At 36.2% G+C, this 20,059-nt stretch overlaps 1 protein-coding gene across 17 annotated transcripts in view; it reads right to left on the bottom strand.

Annotated features, from left to right (window-relative positions):
* Positions 1-20,059, bottom strand: part of PHF21A (PHD finger protein 21A) — a 183,653-nt gene that overhangs the window by 148,039 nt on the left and 15,555 nt on the right. For 12 of the 17 annotated variants that reach the window (XM_057748132.1, XM_057748142.1, XM_057748143.1 and 9 more), the window contains 2 exons: positions 7,406-7,452; positions 134-277 (listed from right to left, as the gene is read on the bottom strand). In XM_057748132.1, coding sequence (XP_057604115.1) covers positions 134-187 — 54 coding nt within the window. In that variant the 5' untranslated portion in view covers positions 188-277; positions 7,406-7,452. Of the gene's footprint in view, positions 1-133; positions 278-5,941; positions 6,054-7,405; positions 7,453-7,541; positions 7,563-20,059 lie in introns of those variants that run through there. The other 5 variants (XM_057748140.1, XM_057748134.1, XM_057748138.1 and 2 more) reach the window with 4 other exon arrangements.

The following is a 20,059-nucleotide window of genomic DNA, read 5'->3' as shown; positions in this document are numbered from 1 at the left end:
GGCAAATAACATGACTCTTGGACAAGTGACTGAAAAATAATTAAAAACTGTACTAAAAACCAGAGATATACTGTTTACTAATTTAGCCATTACTTAATAACATAATGTGGGCAAAGCCATGAATGAAACATACCTGGTGAACCTGAATTTCCACTTTAAGAGCCTCCTGTAGAGTCTGCAACTCCATCCTCTACCTTCTCCACTTTTTCTTATGTCTGCTAATTCTGTGGTTTCTTCAGCCTCTGTTTAAAATGACAAACTCCTCTTCTCTCTGCAGCTGTAGAGATCATAAAATGTTTTGGATCATTATGTTGGGTATAAAGGAAATATACATGTTAGATAAAATAAACTACGTTAGTGTTAGTCGCAATATTAGCTGCCTAAACACAGGGCAAGAACTTTCCCCAAACAGATTTCTTTCCAAAATGAGTAGTTTTGTACTGAATTGGTACCAAAACTTTCTGGGTCTTATTCTCTGAGCATTCCTCTAGAAAACACTTCAAATAACTAAGAAATTTTTTAAAAAATGTTTAATCTCAGCACCATGCTAGATTCTATTTTCTGAGGGTACAGAGCTGAGCAAGACCACTTCCGTCCTGGATGAGTTGGGAGTCTAGAGGGGGAGAGGACAACCATCCAGGACATGCTGTTCTTAGAAAGACACATAACAACATGGTCATACATTTTTAACCACCACACAGAGTGAGCTGGAGGGTTCAGGATCTCTCAGAGGTTAAAGAAGGCCAGAGCACTCTCATGTTTGGGTGGACTCTCACTCTATTTTAAAAACAAACTCAAAACAGGGGAAATTCTGGTATAATTTAAAGGTTTACATTTAACAAATTAATACTTAACACAAACACACTGCATTGTAACACTGATTTCCACAAAGTTATGACAAGGATGCTAAAAAATAAATCTATCATGTACAACAGATTAGGTGGGTCTAGCAATAGAACAGACTTTGCCAGCTTTGCAAGGAACACCATCTTCTTTTCAAGCCTGCTGGTGCATCTCTTTGGCTGCATGTATAACTAACTGCATGTGGGGGCAATGTGAAAAGTTTAGATCAACGAATGTGAACCTTCCTATTCTGCCCTGCTCATCACTACTGCAATTTAAGTTAACTCGATGGCTACTTTCCCTTTTAATTTTTTTTCTTTTCTCTTGAACGTGGCCTTAAGCACGATTTTAGGTACTCTCCCTGAAGCAAAAGTTTACTTGAACAAATTTAAACTTTACTTCTTTCTCCTTTCTTCCTTGCACCTATAAAACTTGTAGTCAGAGCAGCTTTTCAGCATTCTTACAAACTGAGGAAGGGAACAATCAGGAAGTTAAAAGAACTGCTTCTCCTTGAGCCATTTCAATGAGATTAACAACCTTTATACTTTCTAAAAATTATTTATCTATGGATAAAGTCCATAGTCAACTTAAGTTTTCTTAAAACTTTAAAACTTGATTTAACAGAGTTATAATGAAATCATTAACTTCAGACTCCACTTCGCGTGAATGTTAAGATTCATTTTATTTGTTTACTCTCACTAGGCTTAAAACATCACTGGTAATCTCTCCCCTAGGGTTTATAGACTATGTTATGTAATATTAAAATACTCTAACCGTTAAAAAATAATAAATTTCAAAAGTGTAAAATTCCTTCAAACTTATATTTGTGGAGGCTAGGAAAGGATTATTATTGTACAATGATACTGTCAACCAAAAATTTTCATAAAGGTAGTATGTTTAGGATAGAGAATTTGGGAAAGGTGATTTTGATGAACAAACCCAGGTTTTCAGATATTTATTACCTTAAAAAATCTTTGGAACTACATAAATATCTGAATTATTAAGTTACTGTTTAGATCAAGGCTTTACTCTACATACTAAAGCAAATGTTAAAACTACACAATCACTGTAACTTTAAATATTAAAATAATCTCCTTACTCAAATTCCTGACATGTATTAGAATTCTTCCTGAAAACAGTACTTAAATTAGTTTTAAGGCTATCAGAAAATGTGTCCAAAAATGATTCCTTATAATTTTTGTCAAATTAAGAAACACCTTGAAGGGTATTTTCAATAACAGAAAGGCCATATTTTATTTTAGTGGCAGTAACATATAGCCTCAAAGCTGAGCCCAACTCATAAACTCTGGAAACAAACAGCAGGTTAAAAACATGGAGAACTTACAGTACACACGACAAAGAGTTAACATAATTTGTACAGTTACAGAGTGCTTACAAATTAATTACAAATGAATTTTTTTAAACTATGAAAAAGCAATTCACAGAAGAGTAAGTAAGAATGACCAACATGAAAAACATCTATCTTCATGAGTCATAGAAATGTAAATTTAAGAAGACATATTTTTGCCAATCAAACTGACAAAGATTTGTGAAAATAATAATACTCTGAGCTGTGCAGAGTTTAGGTCAGGTGGCACTTTTATAATTTGCTATTAGTTATCTCTGAGTGGTAGCACTAAGGGTTATTCAGAAGAAACTACCACTTTCCTCTTTTCAGAGTATCAATATCTTCACATTTTTCCACGGAAAATATGTACTTATTTTTATTTATTTATTTTTTAGAATTATGGTTTTTTAGTTTTGTTTTAATTTTATTTATTTTTGGCTGTGTTAGGTCTTCGTTGTTGCACTTGGGCTTCCTCTCGTGGCACTGTGTGGGCATCTCATCGTGGTGGCTTCTCTTATTGCGGAGCATGGGCTCTAGGCATGCAGGCTTCAGTAGTTGTGCCTCGCGGGCTCTAAAGCGCAAGCTCAGGAGTTGTGGCGCACAGGCTTAGCTGCTCTGAGGCACGTGGGATCTTCCCAGACCAGGGCTCAAACAAGTCCCCTGCATTGGCAGGTGGACTCTTAACCCCTGCGCCACCAGGGAAGTCCCTGTACTTATTTTTAAATAACAAAAAATTAACTTAAAATTGCTAGATAAAACATCAGAAAATTTTATACTGATGAAATAAAAAGTTCAAAAAACAATAAGTAAAACCAAGGTTTAACCTGGAGGCTCTAAATGTCAAAGAGGGCCTCACAGGATAAGAAGTCTGCAACTCAAGTTAATGAGGAGCTGACAGCTTTCACTTCCTTCATCATGTTGTTGTCCGCTTACTAGAGACACACAAAGGTGAGAAATTTTTTTGGCAAGGACCCTAAATGCCAATTACTCATTTTATTTCAAGATAAAACTTAAGAGTTAAAAAAGGTAGTGACTTATAAAAAAACTTATGAAGGATTAGAAGATTCATTTGCTATCTTTCGTCTTCACAAAAGTCTCTTCCTGAAGAGCAATTTTAAGAGACCGGTTTCTGCCTAAACGAACAAGTTATATACATATATTCACAGCCTACAGAAACAAGGCAAGCACATGCTGAATCCTTTTAAAAAACATTTTGGGGGGATTTCCCTGGCGGTCCAGTGGTTAAGAATATGCCTTCCAATGCAGGGGACGTGGATTTGGTCCCTGGTCGGGGAATGAAGATCCCACAGGCCGAAGGACAACTAAGCCCGTGTGCTCTAGAGTCCACATGCCACAACTACTGAGCCCGCGTGCTCTGGAGCCCAAGCGCCACAATGAAAGATCTGCATACTGTAACTAAGACCCGATTTACACAGCCAAATAAATAAATATTTTTTATAAAATAAAAAATATTTGGGGGGCTTAAGACAACTCCTGCAGCCATCATGTGATGACTACTTGGTGGCGGTTTATAGCACTATAAAGATCATATTATTTGCTCAATTTATAAAAAGATGATTTATCATATTTTGACCAATTCTAGTAAGTTATAAATAACAAATCAACTGCTACAAGGTAAGTATGAATAGACTCACAAAACAGTTTACTGAGGTACAATGCCTTTCACCACCCATCAGCTCTAAATACTACCACCAAAGAAGGCAAGTGCTGAGCACAAAATACCAACATTCATTATATTCAAAACTGTACATGTCAAACCACTGGGACACCTAATGACCTCCCACCTTCAAATAACAAAAAGCCAAAAACATAAATAAAAACTCCACAGACCAAAGAAACAAAATAATCAACTCCCACTAAAAAAAGGCAGTTGTAATGTCTAGAAAGAACATCCACTGTCTCAAAAAAAACAGAAAACCCTGATTCCACTTACTCATTGTGTAACCACTCTCAGCTTTAGGTCTGTTTGCTTATAAATCAGGAAAATGGGAATAGTATCACCTATTTCATAAAAATGCTATGAGGTTTAAATTAGGTGAAATTATATGAAAAGCCCTTTGTAAACTGTAAAGTTCTATGCTATTTTTAACATATTTAACTCTTATTCATACACACAAACTTTTGTATAAACTTCTCAACACAGCACATTGCTAAAAAGACTGTAGGCTCCTTATTTTCAAATTCTCTAAGAAAGGGGATTCTAACTATTTTTCTGGTTACAGTTCTGCTTGGAGACATGTGACCTCTAGGTCTTTCATTATGATTCTAATAATGTAGTAATGCTATAACTCTGAATGTATTACTAAAAATCACTGCTCTATTCCTGAATTTATCTAAACCTTTTTCTCATCAAAACAACACATCAACCAAGTTTCTTTAAGTAACAGTAAGTCTGTAATACATTGTGCCCCCAGACTGAATTCCTTAAAAATGGACAGCTCAGTGTTCTCTATACCATGTTATCTATTCGGTGTAAGACTCCACTTCTGAGCTATACTCTCAAAATAGTGTTTAAAGGTTTAATTAATTTTTTAAAATATGAAAAAGTACAAAGTTCTGACAGATCTATGCATCCTTACTGTCACAGTGCCTAATACTAAAAACATTAGGTTTCAATTACTTTCTAATACTTATTGCTTACTATGTATCTAATATACTAGGAGATAAAATACATCTTTAACTTTTAACTTAACTAATAGTGCTAAAAAATGATCACAAATGCTAAAAATAAAAAAAATTTAATAGCTCTTATTGAAAACTAGTATTTACTAGCATGAATCAATCAAAATGACATTAAAAAACAATATAAAGTTTTTCTTATTTTCACAGTGGTATTTCTTTGGTGACACTCCACAGGTCAACAGAAAATGCTATTGCACAAAGAGCTTGATTTTAGAGGCCATCCTCTGAATCTGGCAAGGTTACTATGCTCAAATCCTGGTATTACAAGTGTTGACAAACGTCACCTCAGCTACTAAGACTGATGTTTCCTAACCATGAAATTAAATTTATACACACACACACACACACACAAAATATTAGATTTACGATATCTGAATATACGACTGTCTTTGAGTATAAAATAATGTATCTTTCTTTTGTATGGTTTTTTGGGGGGAAGGGAGGCCGGTCCTCATTTAAAAAGAGGAATCCCTACCCAGGTCACACGACTCCAACACGAGGGTGAGGCAGTTTTAGTGAGGCCGGGGTCCCCGCACCCTCTCCTGCACAGGGCTGCTGCAGCGTCCCGCCCCTCCCCCACCACCAGTGCTCACTGTAATGTACAGTTGCTCCCTCAGCTTCCTGGGCCCAGGCCTGGCAGGCACACATACACTCTTCTGTTTCCTGCATTTCCTTACAGAAATCAAGCACGTGTACTAAAATCTTCCAAACTATACTCAACAAGAATGTTGAAGTAAATTTAAAAACTCACAGGAACTCAAAATAAAGGAGCCTGAAGAGTAGTGTAAGAGCGTAGTGACAACGAGGTTGAGATTTTAGAAACGGCTGTGGCATTTACCACGATGCTATTTAATGAAAAAAACATAGTCCAGACAAGCCTGGCCAGAATCATATAAATATTGACTACACAAAGGATAGCATAAGAGGGTGTGGTGGTCTTGGTATAACCAATAAGTACTTAATAGAAGTGGAAGTTATGGGAGAGAGACTCAGATCAATTTAAGGAAGAGCTAAGGATTAGACCTGTACAAAAAAGGAATGGGTTACCTTATGAGGTAGTGGGCTCCCTGTCAATAGAAGTATTCAAGAATGCTGCATATCATATCCCCCTCTTGGAGATTCACAATGCACATTAGCATATTAAAGGTTCTGAGAAGTCCTGCAGTAAAGAAACCTGTTTAACTTTGTTTAAAGCAGCATTTTCCAAATTATTTGACCACAGAATATTTTCCCCACCCCCACCCCACCTCAATAATATTTATTAATTTCTGTGGAACTAGAGTTCCTCAGAATATATTACAGAAAATATGAGCTACATTTTCAAAAAATGTAGTATTCAATATGTACCCAAATAACAATCTGTCAGGGATATAAGAGAAGTAATTGCCACACCCAGTAAAAGGCTGAAAGAGAAGGCCCTTAACATCCCTTCTTATTTAAGAATCTATGATTCCATCACATCTCAAAGTAAAGGGCTATAGGGTCTTGATTATTTATTGTAAATGGTTCCATGACAGAAAGGCAAGTAGAGTAAAACGGTAGTAAAGCATAAGATTAACTGGTTCAAATGCCTCCCTTTCATGTTCAAAGCCCAATCCCTAAAACGTAAGAGATACCTCCAGCACCATAAGTTATGAAAAGAAGCTTTAACCAAATATCTACTCCACCCACTAAATTAATTACTAGAGAATTTAAAAAAAAAAAAAAAGAGTAGCTTTGCATTAGGGGACTCCTGAATTCCAGTTATCTTGTTTGGATTTAATTTTTTATCATAATACATGCTCTCCAAATAAGATTAAAATTTGTTTGGTCTTCAGACACTGGACTGCCCTGTGTAATCTGAATTAGACATTCAAAGAAATGATTAAGTGTGATGATTTATAAGCTGTTAAAGTAGACATTAAAGTTGATACTAGGAAAAAAATGTTTGCCTATATGCCCCACGGTTACATTTCTCTCTTTTTATTTTTTTCCTCTTCGAAAATTATACAAAACAACACACACTGAAAATATAACATCACACTGAAGCCAACTCAACATTAAATGTAGCAATATAAATGCTGAAGAGTCCCAAATTTCAAAGTCAAGGTTCCCATAGTTACATTAACCTAGCCATTTGCACATATATTAAGGCCATCAAATTTAAACAGCATATTAAGTAATACAAGACACAATGAGAACCTTAACTTTTGAATTTCCTGATTTTTGAATTTTTAGCCCTAACCACTGCCTTAAGGACATTTTTTGCAAAGGGGACCTTTACATTTTAAGAGGTTATCGAATGCAGAAACACGCAAGCATAGCAGTATTATTAGAAACACAAATGCATTTGAGATATGGCTATGCGAAATTAGACAAAAATTCACTTCCACTCAGTACAAACAGCAAAGCCTCATTCTCATTTCTGGGAGAGAGCTTTTTTGCAAAAAAAAAAAAAAAGAAAATCTGAACATCTGAATTATTATCCAACTAGCATCAGGCACACTATGCCTGCCTGAAAAAAGTACTCACCAATTTTGGGGAATTTGGCTCTGGCTCTCCTTCAGCTCTCTTGCTCCCTACAACAGAAAAAGGGGGAAACGGAATTAAGACTACAAACACAGATTTATGACATTTCATTAAAAGCTAGTAACTTATAGATTTCTACCTGATTTTATCAAGAAAAAACCAAAACACACAAAAATATCCAGAGCTTTAAAACCCAAAAGAAAAAAAGAAAAAAAGAAAAAAAAAAAAAAGAGAAAGTTTTTACAGCAAGGAAAGAATTCAAGGGCAGTTAGATCTCTAATTTTCCAGCTGTTTCACTTTTCCACAGCTTTTTCAAGACAAGAAAAAGTAAGTAGTTGATGGTTTCCCTTTCCTAAGAGACAGAAATGAAATGTACCTCATCTAAGTAACAGAAATACACCCTCATCCCCAACAGATGAACTTTCACTGTTTGCTACTTTATATTACAAATTAGGCTAACATCATTGGTCCTTAGTTTGGTCTATTTAAAAGGCCTTTTTTTCAATTGATCTTGAAATGGATTTGTCTTACATAAGGCTTTAAAATTGACAGCATTTTATATGTATAATCATAATTTTAATTAAACTTTTCATTCACATTCTTAAAGTCTCACCACTTTAAACTGTAAACCACACAACACAAAAATGACTTTCCCTATGCCACACAGTTAATCAGTGATAAAGCCAGAAAGAAAATCAAGGTTTTGGGCTCCCAATCCAATGCTCAGTGATGCTTTTATCAATTGTGTTTTTCTTTTTTAAGATTAACTAAACTCCATTAAGTTGATTTCAAGGTCAGAAAAGTCATGTCAGGCTATTACTGTTTATTTTTAACTCTTCCTTGCCTCACAATTCTTTTTTACTTAAAAAAATAAATTTAGGAAACAAAAATTAAAACTTTTCCCTTAGTATTTTAGTAATAATTATTTAAACTCCACTGCACCATGTTCTAAATCTGTACCATCCTTATGCTTTAAACATAGTACATTTGTTGACTGATGTTACAAATTAACATCAGTGTAACAGATGTTACACTCCAACAGTGTAATGTAAATTCTCATTTCCTTAAGGGATATTTCAAAAAAATCTTCATGTCATCCAAATTATAAATTTTTATTTAATCATATACAGTCATATCAAACATACAGTAAAATAATTTTAAAGGGCCCCAATTCATGCAGTTAACATTCATTTACAAAAGAAATTCAATTTGCTCTTTTGTCCTGCCTTTTTTTTAGCAGCAGCACTTTTTAAAGTTCTAAAGTCCATATAAATGGCAGTTTTAATCACCAAGATTAGAATGACTCCCAACCAAAAGAAAAATGATGCAAAAATCTGTAGAGTGACGTGGTTATTAAAAAGTGCATTCTTGGGAATTCCCTAGATGTCCAATGGCTAGGACTCTGAGTTTCCACTGCAGGGGGGCACAGGTTCAATCCCTGGTCAAGGAACTGAGATCCCACAAGCCACATGGCTTGGGTTTAAAAAAAAGAGAGTAGCACAGACATATATATACTACCAACTGTAAAACAGATAGCCAGTAGGAAGTTGTTGTATAACAAAGGGAGTTCAACTCGAGGATGGAAGATGCCTTAGAGGACTGGGATGGGGAGGGTGGGGGGGGACTCGAGGGAGGGTGGGGGGGGAGTCAAGGGAGGAAGGGAATACGGGGATATGTGTATAAAAACAGATGATTGAACTTGGTGTACCCCCCCAAAAATAAAAAAAATAAAATAAAATTGGAAAAAAAAAAAAGTGGATTCTCACAAGGAAAAAAAAGTGTGTATGGTGATGGATATTAACTATGCTTACTGTGGTGATCACTGCACAATAATATCCACACCAAATAATTATGTTGTTTACCTAAAAGTAGTACAACATTCTATGTCAGTAATATCTCAACTTTAAAAAGCAGACTCTTAAAGTTACAGATACCTACAGGATTCTGTACCACTCAAGAGAGTACCAAGCACATACTAAATGCTCAGTAAAGAGAATTCCCTGGAGGTCCAGTGGTCAGGATTTGGCAATCTCACTGCCATGGCCTAGGTTCAATCCCTGATCCGGAAACTAAGATTCCACAAGCCACACGGTGTGGCCAAAACAAAACAAAATAAAACAAACAAACAAAAAAAACCACGAGGTAAATGCTCTGTAAATATTTGTTAAATGAATGAATTCACTGAGTGGACCCTTAACTCTCTATTGCAGGCTTATTTTCCCTATTAGGCATTTCTTATTAGCTCTTTCATGCTGGGGATAATTTCTTATGCATCGATCTCCCACAGAATTATTTGTTAAATGAATGACTTTGGATAAAAACAGTTGATTAGGAAGTAAAATATTGCCATTTTAAAATATAATGAAAAGGAAAAGACAGATAAATTGGATCAAATTAAAATTAAGAACCTCTGTTCATCAAAAAAAAAAACATACCATTAAGAGAATGAAAAAGCAATCCACAGAACTGGAGATTATAACTGCAATACATATATTAACAACGGCTTATACCCAGAATATATAAAATATGTTGAAACTCAAAGTGATCAGGATGGGATTGGGATTTTAACTTTTACTCACATGACATTTGAGAAAGTATACTCAAATAAACTCTTCTGAAAATCATATTCAGTAAAAAGGGACAATGCATGCATCTTATCTCTGGGGCATTTTCTCCAAAAATAAACAGCAGAGTCAATCCCTAATTGACAAAGAATTTTACCATGGTATCATGAAACTGCTCATAAAACTGCTTGCAGGTACCGCAGAAATCACATTGGAAATCAAAGCCTGAGAGGTTAAGTGACTTCTCCACAGCTCACACAGCTAGTTGGTAGCAAAGCTGGAGAAGAGTCTACAGACCCTGAGATCCGTCTGACTGAACTGGCCTTTCCACTAGACCTCACTTTCTCTTAAACAGCTGCAGCAGTCACTCTCCTAAGAAATAAACTACAATAAATACTGACCAAATATTTTTTGGGAAAATCTTCATATAAAGCTTTAAAGAAAAAAATCACATAAGTAAGCTATCCAGGGCAGGTTTTAAAACCTGAGCTCCTTTATGCCTAAGGGATCCCTGTGAATAGGTTTCAGATATGCTCCATGATATGCTAAATTCTGAATGTATGAGAATTCTGGGAAGAGGATCCACAACTTAAGTAAGATTCGCAGAGGTTCAGATACCCAAAAAGAGTAAATTATTTTTAGACTGGTGATTCTTAAACACTGTGCATCAGAACTACCAAAGTGTCCCTTCTGAAGACATTATTAATTGACGACCGATGTGGGATACTGATTTAAAAAAAGAAAAGCAAATCTTCCGTAATTTAATAAAAATGAGTTAGCAGCAAAAATACCTTTACATATAAATCTGTACTTTTTACACTATCCATATGCAGAGTGTATACAAGACTGAAATGCAAGTTTGATTTCCCCATGTTAAGCTGACTGAAAGTCCACTTAAGTTGTTTCTCACACACATTTTACACTTGTAGCTAACGTAGTTCAAAATTTTAGCCTTATTTGCTTAAATTTTTAAAATACAGATTTCTTCTTGAAAAATACATTCAAAACACATAAACTGGACTAAAGGAAGTTATTTTGCTTTTAGAGGTGAATACTATCTTGCTAACATAACTTCACATGATTTTCTGCAAACGGAAGACTGTCCACCTCCTCTCCAGAGCTTCACAAGCAGCTGTCTTAATCAGAGCTGGTAAAGAAATGAATCATTCAGATTTCTGATATGGTTGTAAAATTTAAAATATCATCAATAAATTAAAAGTGATTAATAACTACTTCGTAAGTACCTTTTGTAAAACATCTAAAACCTTTGCGTATGAAGGATATACATTAAACAATAAATGAATTTTGCAGAGAAAAAGTACACTAGATCATGTTTTAAATCAGGCTAAAATCCACCCATTACAAATTTTGAACGATTAAGTTTATAGTCTGTGCTCAATCATAAATTTTGATAAGAGACTAGAATAGCACAGATAATTGTCATTCAAAGACACTTTAAAATGTCACCTTACGCAGAAGATTCCATTTCTTCTTTTCTACTACACCAAGCTGATACACTAATTTTATATACAGTAAGTTTACTGTTTTTTATCTGCCTTTCCTAACTTCTAACAGAGAGTATAATAAGTTTGAAATAAATTTAAATGTAAATAAATGCACAGAAGAAAAAGCAGAATCCTGCTAAATGAGATTTAGTCCTTTAGGCCTCAGTATCATACCCCCATCCCTCTTCATCTTACCCTCTCACAGGCATCCCTCTAGCACTTCCCCCTCACTCTCAAGAAGCATCAATTTTTCCCTCATAACTGGATCATTTTGTTTCTTTTATCTAAAAAAAAAAATGCCTCCCATGACTTCATATCCTTCACTAGTTATTGTCCCACATCTACACTCTCATTTACAGCAAAACTCCCTGAAAGAGTTAACCAAAGTCATTGTCCCTAGTTCCTCGCCTCTCATTCTCTACTGAACCCATTCCATTAGGGCTTTTTGCCTCCTTTAATGCTCACCAGGGACCTCCCTGTTGCTAAACCCGATAGTAAAGTCTCAGCCCTCATTTCTCTGTTCGAACAGTTTTATTTGACCCAGCTGATCATTCCTTCCTCCTTGAAATCCTTTCTTCTCTTGACTCCCAGGACACCACTACACTCTTGATTGTCTTCCTAGTCTCTCTAGCCGCTCTTCTGGGTTTCTTCTGCTAGTTCTTTCTCATCTCTCAAGACATCAAAATGTTGAGCTGCCCCTAGGCTCAGTTCTTGGAACTCTTCCCATTAGGTAACCTCATCCAGTCTCATAGCTGTAAAAGGATCTGTACACTGGTGACTCCCAAATTTGTATCTCTAGACCAGACCTTTCTCCTTATTTCCAAACTCATATATCAAACTACTCATTCAACACCTGTCAAAATTGGCTTCTCAAGCTCAACAAGTCCAAAACCAAATAACTAACTACCTATCCGCCAACCTTCTCCCCAGAGTCACCCCCATTTCAATAAAGGGCAACTCCCTCTCTTCAGGCCAAAACCCTAAAGTCATCATTGACTCCTCTTTTTCCCCACACCCTACATCTAATGCAATAACTGACCACCTTGTCTCTGCCTTCAAAATACATGGACTTTGACCACATGTCTCAACTCTACTACCACCTTGTTAGCCCAAGTCACCATTATCTTTCACTTACATTATTGCAACTGCCTTCTAACTGGCCTCCCGACTTCCATCTTTGTCCCCCAAAGTCTATTTTCTCAGTAGCCAGTGACCTTTTTAAAATGCAAGACAGATCTAGTGACCTCTCTGCTCAAAATCCTCCAACGGCTTCCCATCTTACTCAGAGGAAAAGAAGTCCTTTACAATGGCCCACAGGCTCTAAGCGATCTGGGCCTCTGTTACTCTCAGACCTCATTTCCTTCCCTCTCCCCACTGCTCAATCTGCTCCAACCACACTGGCCTCTTTCCTAAACTTCAAAAACTCCAAACAAGTTCCCTTTTCAAGGCTCTTCTGAAACACTCTCTCCTATCAAATATCTTCACAGCTCACTCCCTCAAATGTTTAGGAAATCTATGACAGTTGCAAGAGTAGAATACTAAAATGTTCCTCAGAATTGTTCCCCTCCACAAACTTTCACTTTGGGGATGCTCTTTCTTATACCAAGAATACCCTTTTTTACCTTCTCTCTGCCTATCCAAATCCCACCCAGTCCTTAGGGTCCAGATAAAGACTCACTGATTAATGGAGCCCTTCCCAACTCCCAGTTCTCCCTTCTTTGAATTTTCAAACTGTTCATCATCTCTCTCACTCATCTTAGAATTTAACCACAACTGTCGCACACTGTTACTTATATGTCTTATTTCCCTAACTAGAAACACACACACACGAGTAGACAGAAATTATAATATCTTGCACCAGTAGTTCTTAAATTTAGAATCAGGTTAACTCTAAAACTTCAAAAAATATATAGATTCACATGCTCTACCCTTAAAGATTCTGAATTCACTGCATCTAATTTGGAGCCCAAGTATCTGTACTTTTTTTGAAAGTTCCCCCAGAAGATTCTGATAGATAGCCAGGATTAGAAGCCATTGCCTTACAGTCCTCTGTTTCCTTCAGTACCTAGGAAAGCAGGCCTTCAAATAGCCTAAAGCTAGAATGGACACCCCAGAGGACCAGATCCACACCTTCATTTCAAGGGGAACAGCGGTCTAAAAAGTCTAGATGTCTAGCCACAAGCTATAAAGATTAAAAGAGGCAAAGCCCAGTCTAAAACCCAGATTTACTGCTCTCGATCTAGGAATCCTTCCATTAGACTATGCACAGATAAAGTAATAAAACCCCACAATTCAGACAGGCATAGTAAACAGTGATTATCTAACACTCGACCAGTGATTGCGATGTCCATGCTCTAAGACAGTGCACATTATGAGCTTCTATATGCTTGAAAAATGTGAGCAATATTAGCTGACAAAAGATTTAAAGCGCTAGAGTGTAACTGTGGAAACGCTTACAAAAAAAAATTATTTTTACTAAGTTCTTACAATATGTACAAAAACTTGTAAAATCATTTATTTTGTAGTAGAAAAGTATTAAGAAAAATAAGTGGAAAGAAGAAATCTTGCTTCATCACGCTACAAAGTACAAACTCCTTATTCACAAGCCTCCACAGTTCACAAAGGTGTAAATGTTTTCTGAGTCTAATCATCGTAACATAACCTTCTTAATTACAGATGAGACTTAGTAAATCACCCCATATCCCAAGACAACTCTTATCTTCATAATCAGTTAACCTCAGGACCAAAACTCTTGCCATCACAACAAAAAACAACTGAGGCATCTATAAAGCGTTACAAAAGAGCCTGGATTTATCTCGGTGTACAGGGATTTAAGCAAGTGCCTCCCATTAACACTAATGGGAGTTCTGGGTGCAAACCACAGGCACCAAGGAGGAGGATCAATGCCCAGCACTGCATCTGTAAAAGCCCTTTCTGTTGCACTAACTGCAGCTACTGGGACTTGTTCTCTCGGAGACGGGATAATAGACCCAAATTCCTATGTCTCCAAAGCACAAAGATAATTCAAATAAAAGTCACTACGGAAGGTCACTGGTAAACACTTGATTTTAAAAATATACAAGAAAAAGCTAAACTAAAAGAACAGTTACCACATAAAGGAAATTTTTTAAAAAAATAGCACCAATATGTACAGAAAAAAATTAGTGAGTTGCTGGAGATAAAATACACAAAAATTCAACAGGATTGAAACAACTAAAATTTTTTAAATTAGAGCACAGAAAACCCAACTGTAGCAGAAGCTTGTCCAAAGAAACACAGACACACGTACACACACACAAAACAAAACAAAAACTCCTCCCCTGTTGGAGCCCTAAGTACACTACAATCCTTGCCTTTAAAACACAGAAGAAAACTCCTGCTGCACCGATAGCCAGGAATAATCACAAAGCACTTCCAGACAAATGGATAACAACCCCAAGCTGCCAAGGATGACCAACACTAACTAAATAAAAATTATAGTGCTTTATTGTGTTCCACACCGCCTCACTTCTCAATACAGCGCTGCTGCACTCACCAGGCTAGAAAATGAGCAGGTGCCTCTCAGGCTGTAGAAAAATTAGTGACACACACACACACATATACACACACCAGTCACAAACACAAAGGGAATGATATTCTTTCACACGAAGGGGCTTAAGACATGCAAGGCTTTGCTGCAGGCCTAGAAAACTAAGAGTAGGCCTTACCACAGCAGTGAGGAAAATGACAAGATTTATCCCAAATCCACATTCTAAGACGAAAAGAATTAACATTTATTTCAATTAAAAGGCTTTGGCAACAATCCATTTTTTAAAGAAAGGGAAGTTAAGATTTTCCGCATTTCTATCCCCCAAAGAAAATGAGAATATTTTCTCACTGACTACATAGATTTAGCTCCACAACACTAATGAGAAAGAACCCCGACTTAAGGCCTGAAAACTAAATGGTTCCATAACATTCACGTTAAAAAAAAACCTATGTAGTCCAACATATTGATTCTTTACCACCACTGCTATCACTAATGAACATTTAGCTTTTTATCTGTACTTTGAAATGTCAATGAGAAATTGAAACAGCTACAACATGCTGGGGATTTTAACTTTTGAAACAAAAACCACAAAGAAACATGAGTCTGAAGCATAAAGCCTCAATCATGCTGATAAGTAAGTGGTCCTAAAACTTGAAACTGAAAGCAATACAGACCAAAAAAGAAGTCTGCTTGATATTAATGCTAGCCTTTAAAACCAAAAATATGATCTGTTACAGAAGACTGAAATCAGGGCTTCCATTAACCTTGTTAAAAAAAAAAAATCCCATGAGCATAGATTTTTTTCCTAAGTCTCTTCATCAGAGCAGCATGGGGTCCCATTAGGCACCCTATTTTACTTCCACCTTATAAATAACGTTAGCTATTCGCTATTTCCATGGAAACCAAGTACAGAGAAACCCACTTAAATGAATACCGGTTAAAAGAATAAGTTTCATTTTAGAAAGGTTTTGCTGCTCTAGATGAACTCTACTGGGCAATACTACAAAGTCTTCTTAAGTGTAATTTTTTAAAAGATATCTTTGGTGTAGAAGGAGCTCATTAAGAGTCCTGTTAAATAAGTACACTCCTTGCACTAAACTAAATATGCCAAACAGCATCACAACTTTAAAAGATATCTTTCCAATGCACTGTACAGGGGTTTAGACGCACAACCACCAATGACCATGCTTCCTCATGCATCGGGGTGGAATAATTACCCCTACGGGTCTAATTTACACTGATAAAAGCAAGGAAATTTAGAAATAAGGCTACCATCACCTCATAGTAACTAGTAATAAACAGGACCCACAACTGGAGACACACGCACAACTCATTCCTCCTCCAAACAGAAACGAACAATAACTTAAGTTCTAAGTTCCTAAAAACTGTTACCAGGCCCAGGGATAGCAGAGAGTCAAAATTCCCGCCTCCACAGACTATTTCACAAGTTTTAATATGTATTCCCTAGTCAATCAATACATACATTTGGGTGAAATAGAAATAGGATATGCAGAAGAAAGGACACAACAAGATTTAGTGATTTCCAACTTTAAGTTGATTTAGATATTGCCCGACATACTCTAGCATGACCATTACTGTGGTCCACACAAAAGTTGCAGATCGGCAAGTACACATAAAATTAAATGCAACTCATAAGAATAGTAAATTCAAAACTAATATCTTGAGTTTCTAAAGATAAAGAAGAAAACTAAAATCTTTCCAGCAGATGTGGTTCTCCATTCAGTTGATGGTAGCTCAGATATCTTCAATAAGTTAAAAAACAAATGAAAGCAATATCATCCAAAAAGATGCATACCAGTATTAAATTTACAACATATGAAAAGAGTTAACATTTAGGCACACATACTCTTTGAGTATACTAACGTATCTATTTGTAATACACGTTCTAAAAACATAAAATTACTTTCCTTGTATGTTTCACATACTGTAAACTTTGGCAAAATGCTGATAATTGTTGAAGCTGGGTTAACAGGTTAATATTATTCACTCTACTTCCGTGTATGTTTTTAAATTTCCACAAAAAGAAGTTTTAAAAAATCCTATAAAGTTAAGGCTCTTGTCTCAAATATGTTTTTCTCTATATATAACTGAATAATGGATGAAATGCCTGGTACAGATCTTAGAAGCTACTAAACTTAAATCCAACATAGCCATTACACGTAACCATAACTAATTTCCAAGTTTTACTTTTCTTACCAAAACAATTCAGTTAACAATTCAAAATCACTAGGAGAAATCTGAAAAGGAAAGGGTCTGCAATTGTGCAAGTACCAACAATGAAATGAAAACAATCAATGCCTAATAACAAGGTGTCATAGCCATGTTTCATATTTTACAAAGTAAAGAAAAAAATTCTACTAGCCCTCTCTCTACTAATAACTCAAGATACCCTCAGAATAGGCAACACCAATATTTGCATTTTCTTCTCCAGTTAGGTCCACAGGACTACAGAGGGCAATCTAACAAATTAATGCTATTTCCTTTATCTTAGTTAAGCAACAAGGCTCCCCCTCACCCCTCTATGGTACCATCTCATCCCCTACCAGAAAACACAGCAACTTTTGAGGTTAAAAAGGTCTTTTTCTATTCTCTCCCTTAGTCCAGACATAAAATATTTCACAAATACTCACTTTGGAAGTGATTTTTTTTAATAAGTTTATTTATTTACTTATTTATTTTATTGGCTGTGTTGGGTCTTTTTTGCTGTGCACGGGCTTTCTTTAGTTGTGGTGAGTGGGGGCTACGCTTAGTTGTGGTGCGCAGGCTCCTCATTGCCGTGGCTTATCTTGTTGTGGAGCACGGGCTCTAGGCACGTGGGCTTCAGTAGTTGCAGCACATGGGCTCAACAGTTGTGGCTCACGGGCTTAGTTGCTCCGCAGCGCATGGGATCTTCCTAGAGCAGGGATAGAACCCATGTCCCCTAAGGATTGGCAGGCAGATTCTTAACCACTGCACCACGTAGGAAGCCCACTTTGGAAGTGATTTTACGCTATTATCCAACTTCTGGCTGAGGGCCCAAAATGGAGAGGGCCACAAACTGCTAAGCCTTAAGGTAGTGATAACAGCTCTGTTTAAAAACTAATAATTACAATGATGTTTTCTTTTGAAGAGAAATACAGTAAGATGGTGGTTGCTTTGGAAGGAGTGATGAACAGCAGACAGGGCAAGGAAGACACATAAAAGGTAGTAAAGAAGAGGGCAGAGGACGATGGCAGCATCTCTCTACAAAGCAGCTAATGCACCACGAACCGGACAGGTTCCTGCACAAGCTAACAGGAGTTCAGCCCTGCCATAAGTAGCCCACCTTCTACAAATGAGGCAGGGACAAGATGATTTTCAAAACTGTGTAATTCTTTAAATCAACCCCAAAGAGGCCATAGGGTCCACTTCTAACTCCTATATTTGTTCAAATGAAATACACCTCTAAACTTTCTATAATTCCATTCACTCGACAGAAGCAACTTTTATAGGCCCTGCATATAGGCTGAAAACTTAACACAGTACACATGCTATGCTAATTCTAAAACTACAAAGCTTTACTTACTGACTACTCTAGCTATTGTAAAGTAGTATTATAATTTTTTAATTGAAAAAAAAAACTATACAGCCTGCTATAAATTTTCTTAATTTTTAAAAATATTTGTTGAGCTAAAGTACAGCACTTTATCAAAACAAACTTGCTGGAATTTCTGCTCAGAAAGCCAGAAGCAATGTTTTAGGAACTCAGACAAAATAAAATATATTAAATACTTCTATCTACCTACCAGGCCTTTATCAAATGGTGCAGCTGGGTAAATGAGAACAAAAGGTTAATGGACACCATTATTCTATTTTTAACCCAAATGCTCCACTAGTGGTAACATATACTATATTCAGGATGCTTTGGTAAGCTGTTACAAACACTCTACATACCAAAGACCAAAAATGTGTCAGATCTAAAATGGTAGTAAATGAATAAAATCAATTCTATTTCATACTTAATGATCATTCCCCTTCCCTCAATGACTGGTTTCACTTATCAGACAGATACATACACACCTATAGATACACTTAATGATACCTATGTACTAATGAATACATTGAAAACTCAAAAATACATTAAAAAAATCAAAGTATATTAAAAACTCAAATTCTTACCAAAAAAAAAAAATCTTATTTCTGAGATCACTGTAAGGCAGAGACTTAAAGTGTGGCTTTTCTCACAATCAACTTGTTCTCAGGCCTAGTTTCTAGGATCATTATAGGTAACATACGATGATTAAATGTAGAAAGAAAATAACAGTGACTGTGAGAAAAGACTAGGCACCAGATGAGAGGAAATTTCACAAAGGAAAAGTGCTTAAAATCAGAAGGCAAATAAACTGTGTCTATCATTACTAGCAAGCATTCATTCGTATGCCCCTTTTATATCTCCGGGGTTCTACATTTGTTTCCATCAGTTATTACACCAAGCACGTGTTCTCAAGGGTTAAACAAACACAAACAATTTGTCCTGACCCACAGATCCAGTGGACTGGCCAGCTGTTAGCATTCTGAACTTGTGAGTTATAATGCCTAATCTACTACTGCCTCGATGCTAAGTGACCTACTGTAAACATGAGTATCTTGGTACAAAAAAATCTTTTATCACTACGAGTTTTAATGACTATAAAGTACCCTGAAATACTTTCTAAAGTCTCTATAATAACTGACATACTCCCCATGTACTTTATATTTCTCCCAGTAGTTTTCACAAATAAGAACTCATTAAATCACTTTTCCCATCCATACCTTTCCACATGACATTTCAGGAAAAAACTCTCCTTTCTACCTAGGTTGTTCCATATTTACTCTTTTCCCATAAACTTCTAGTGGGATTGTAACAATAACAATATCAATGATAACAGCAGCTATCGCTTATAAAGTGGATTAAGACTTCCCCATTTTATCTTCACATCAATCCAAAGAGGTTGGTATTATCATCCCTATGTCATCAGTGAAGAAAATGAAGTCCAAGTGAACAGCACAATGCTTGGTATACAGCATGTACAGGAGATAT

The sequence above is a fragment of the Hippopotamus amphibius genome, chromosome 9 (assembly GCF_030028045.1).
Source record: "Hippopotamus amphibius kiboko isolate mHipAmp2 chromosome 9, mHipAmp2.hap2, whole genome shotgun sequence".
Lineage (NCBI taxonomy): Eukaryota > Metazoa > Chordata > Mammalia > Artiodactyla > Hippopotamidae > Hippopotamus > Hippopotamus amphibius.
The sequence above is the reverse complement of the archived record's forward strand: the minus strand, read 5'-3'. Positions and strand labels throughout refer to the sequence as shown.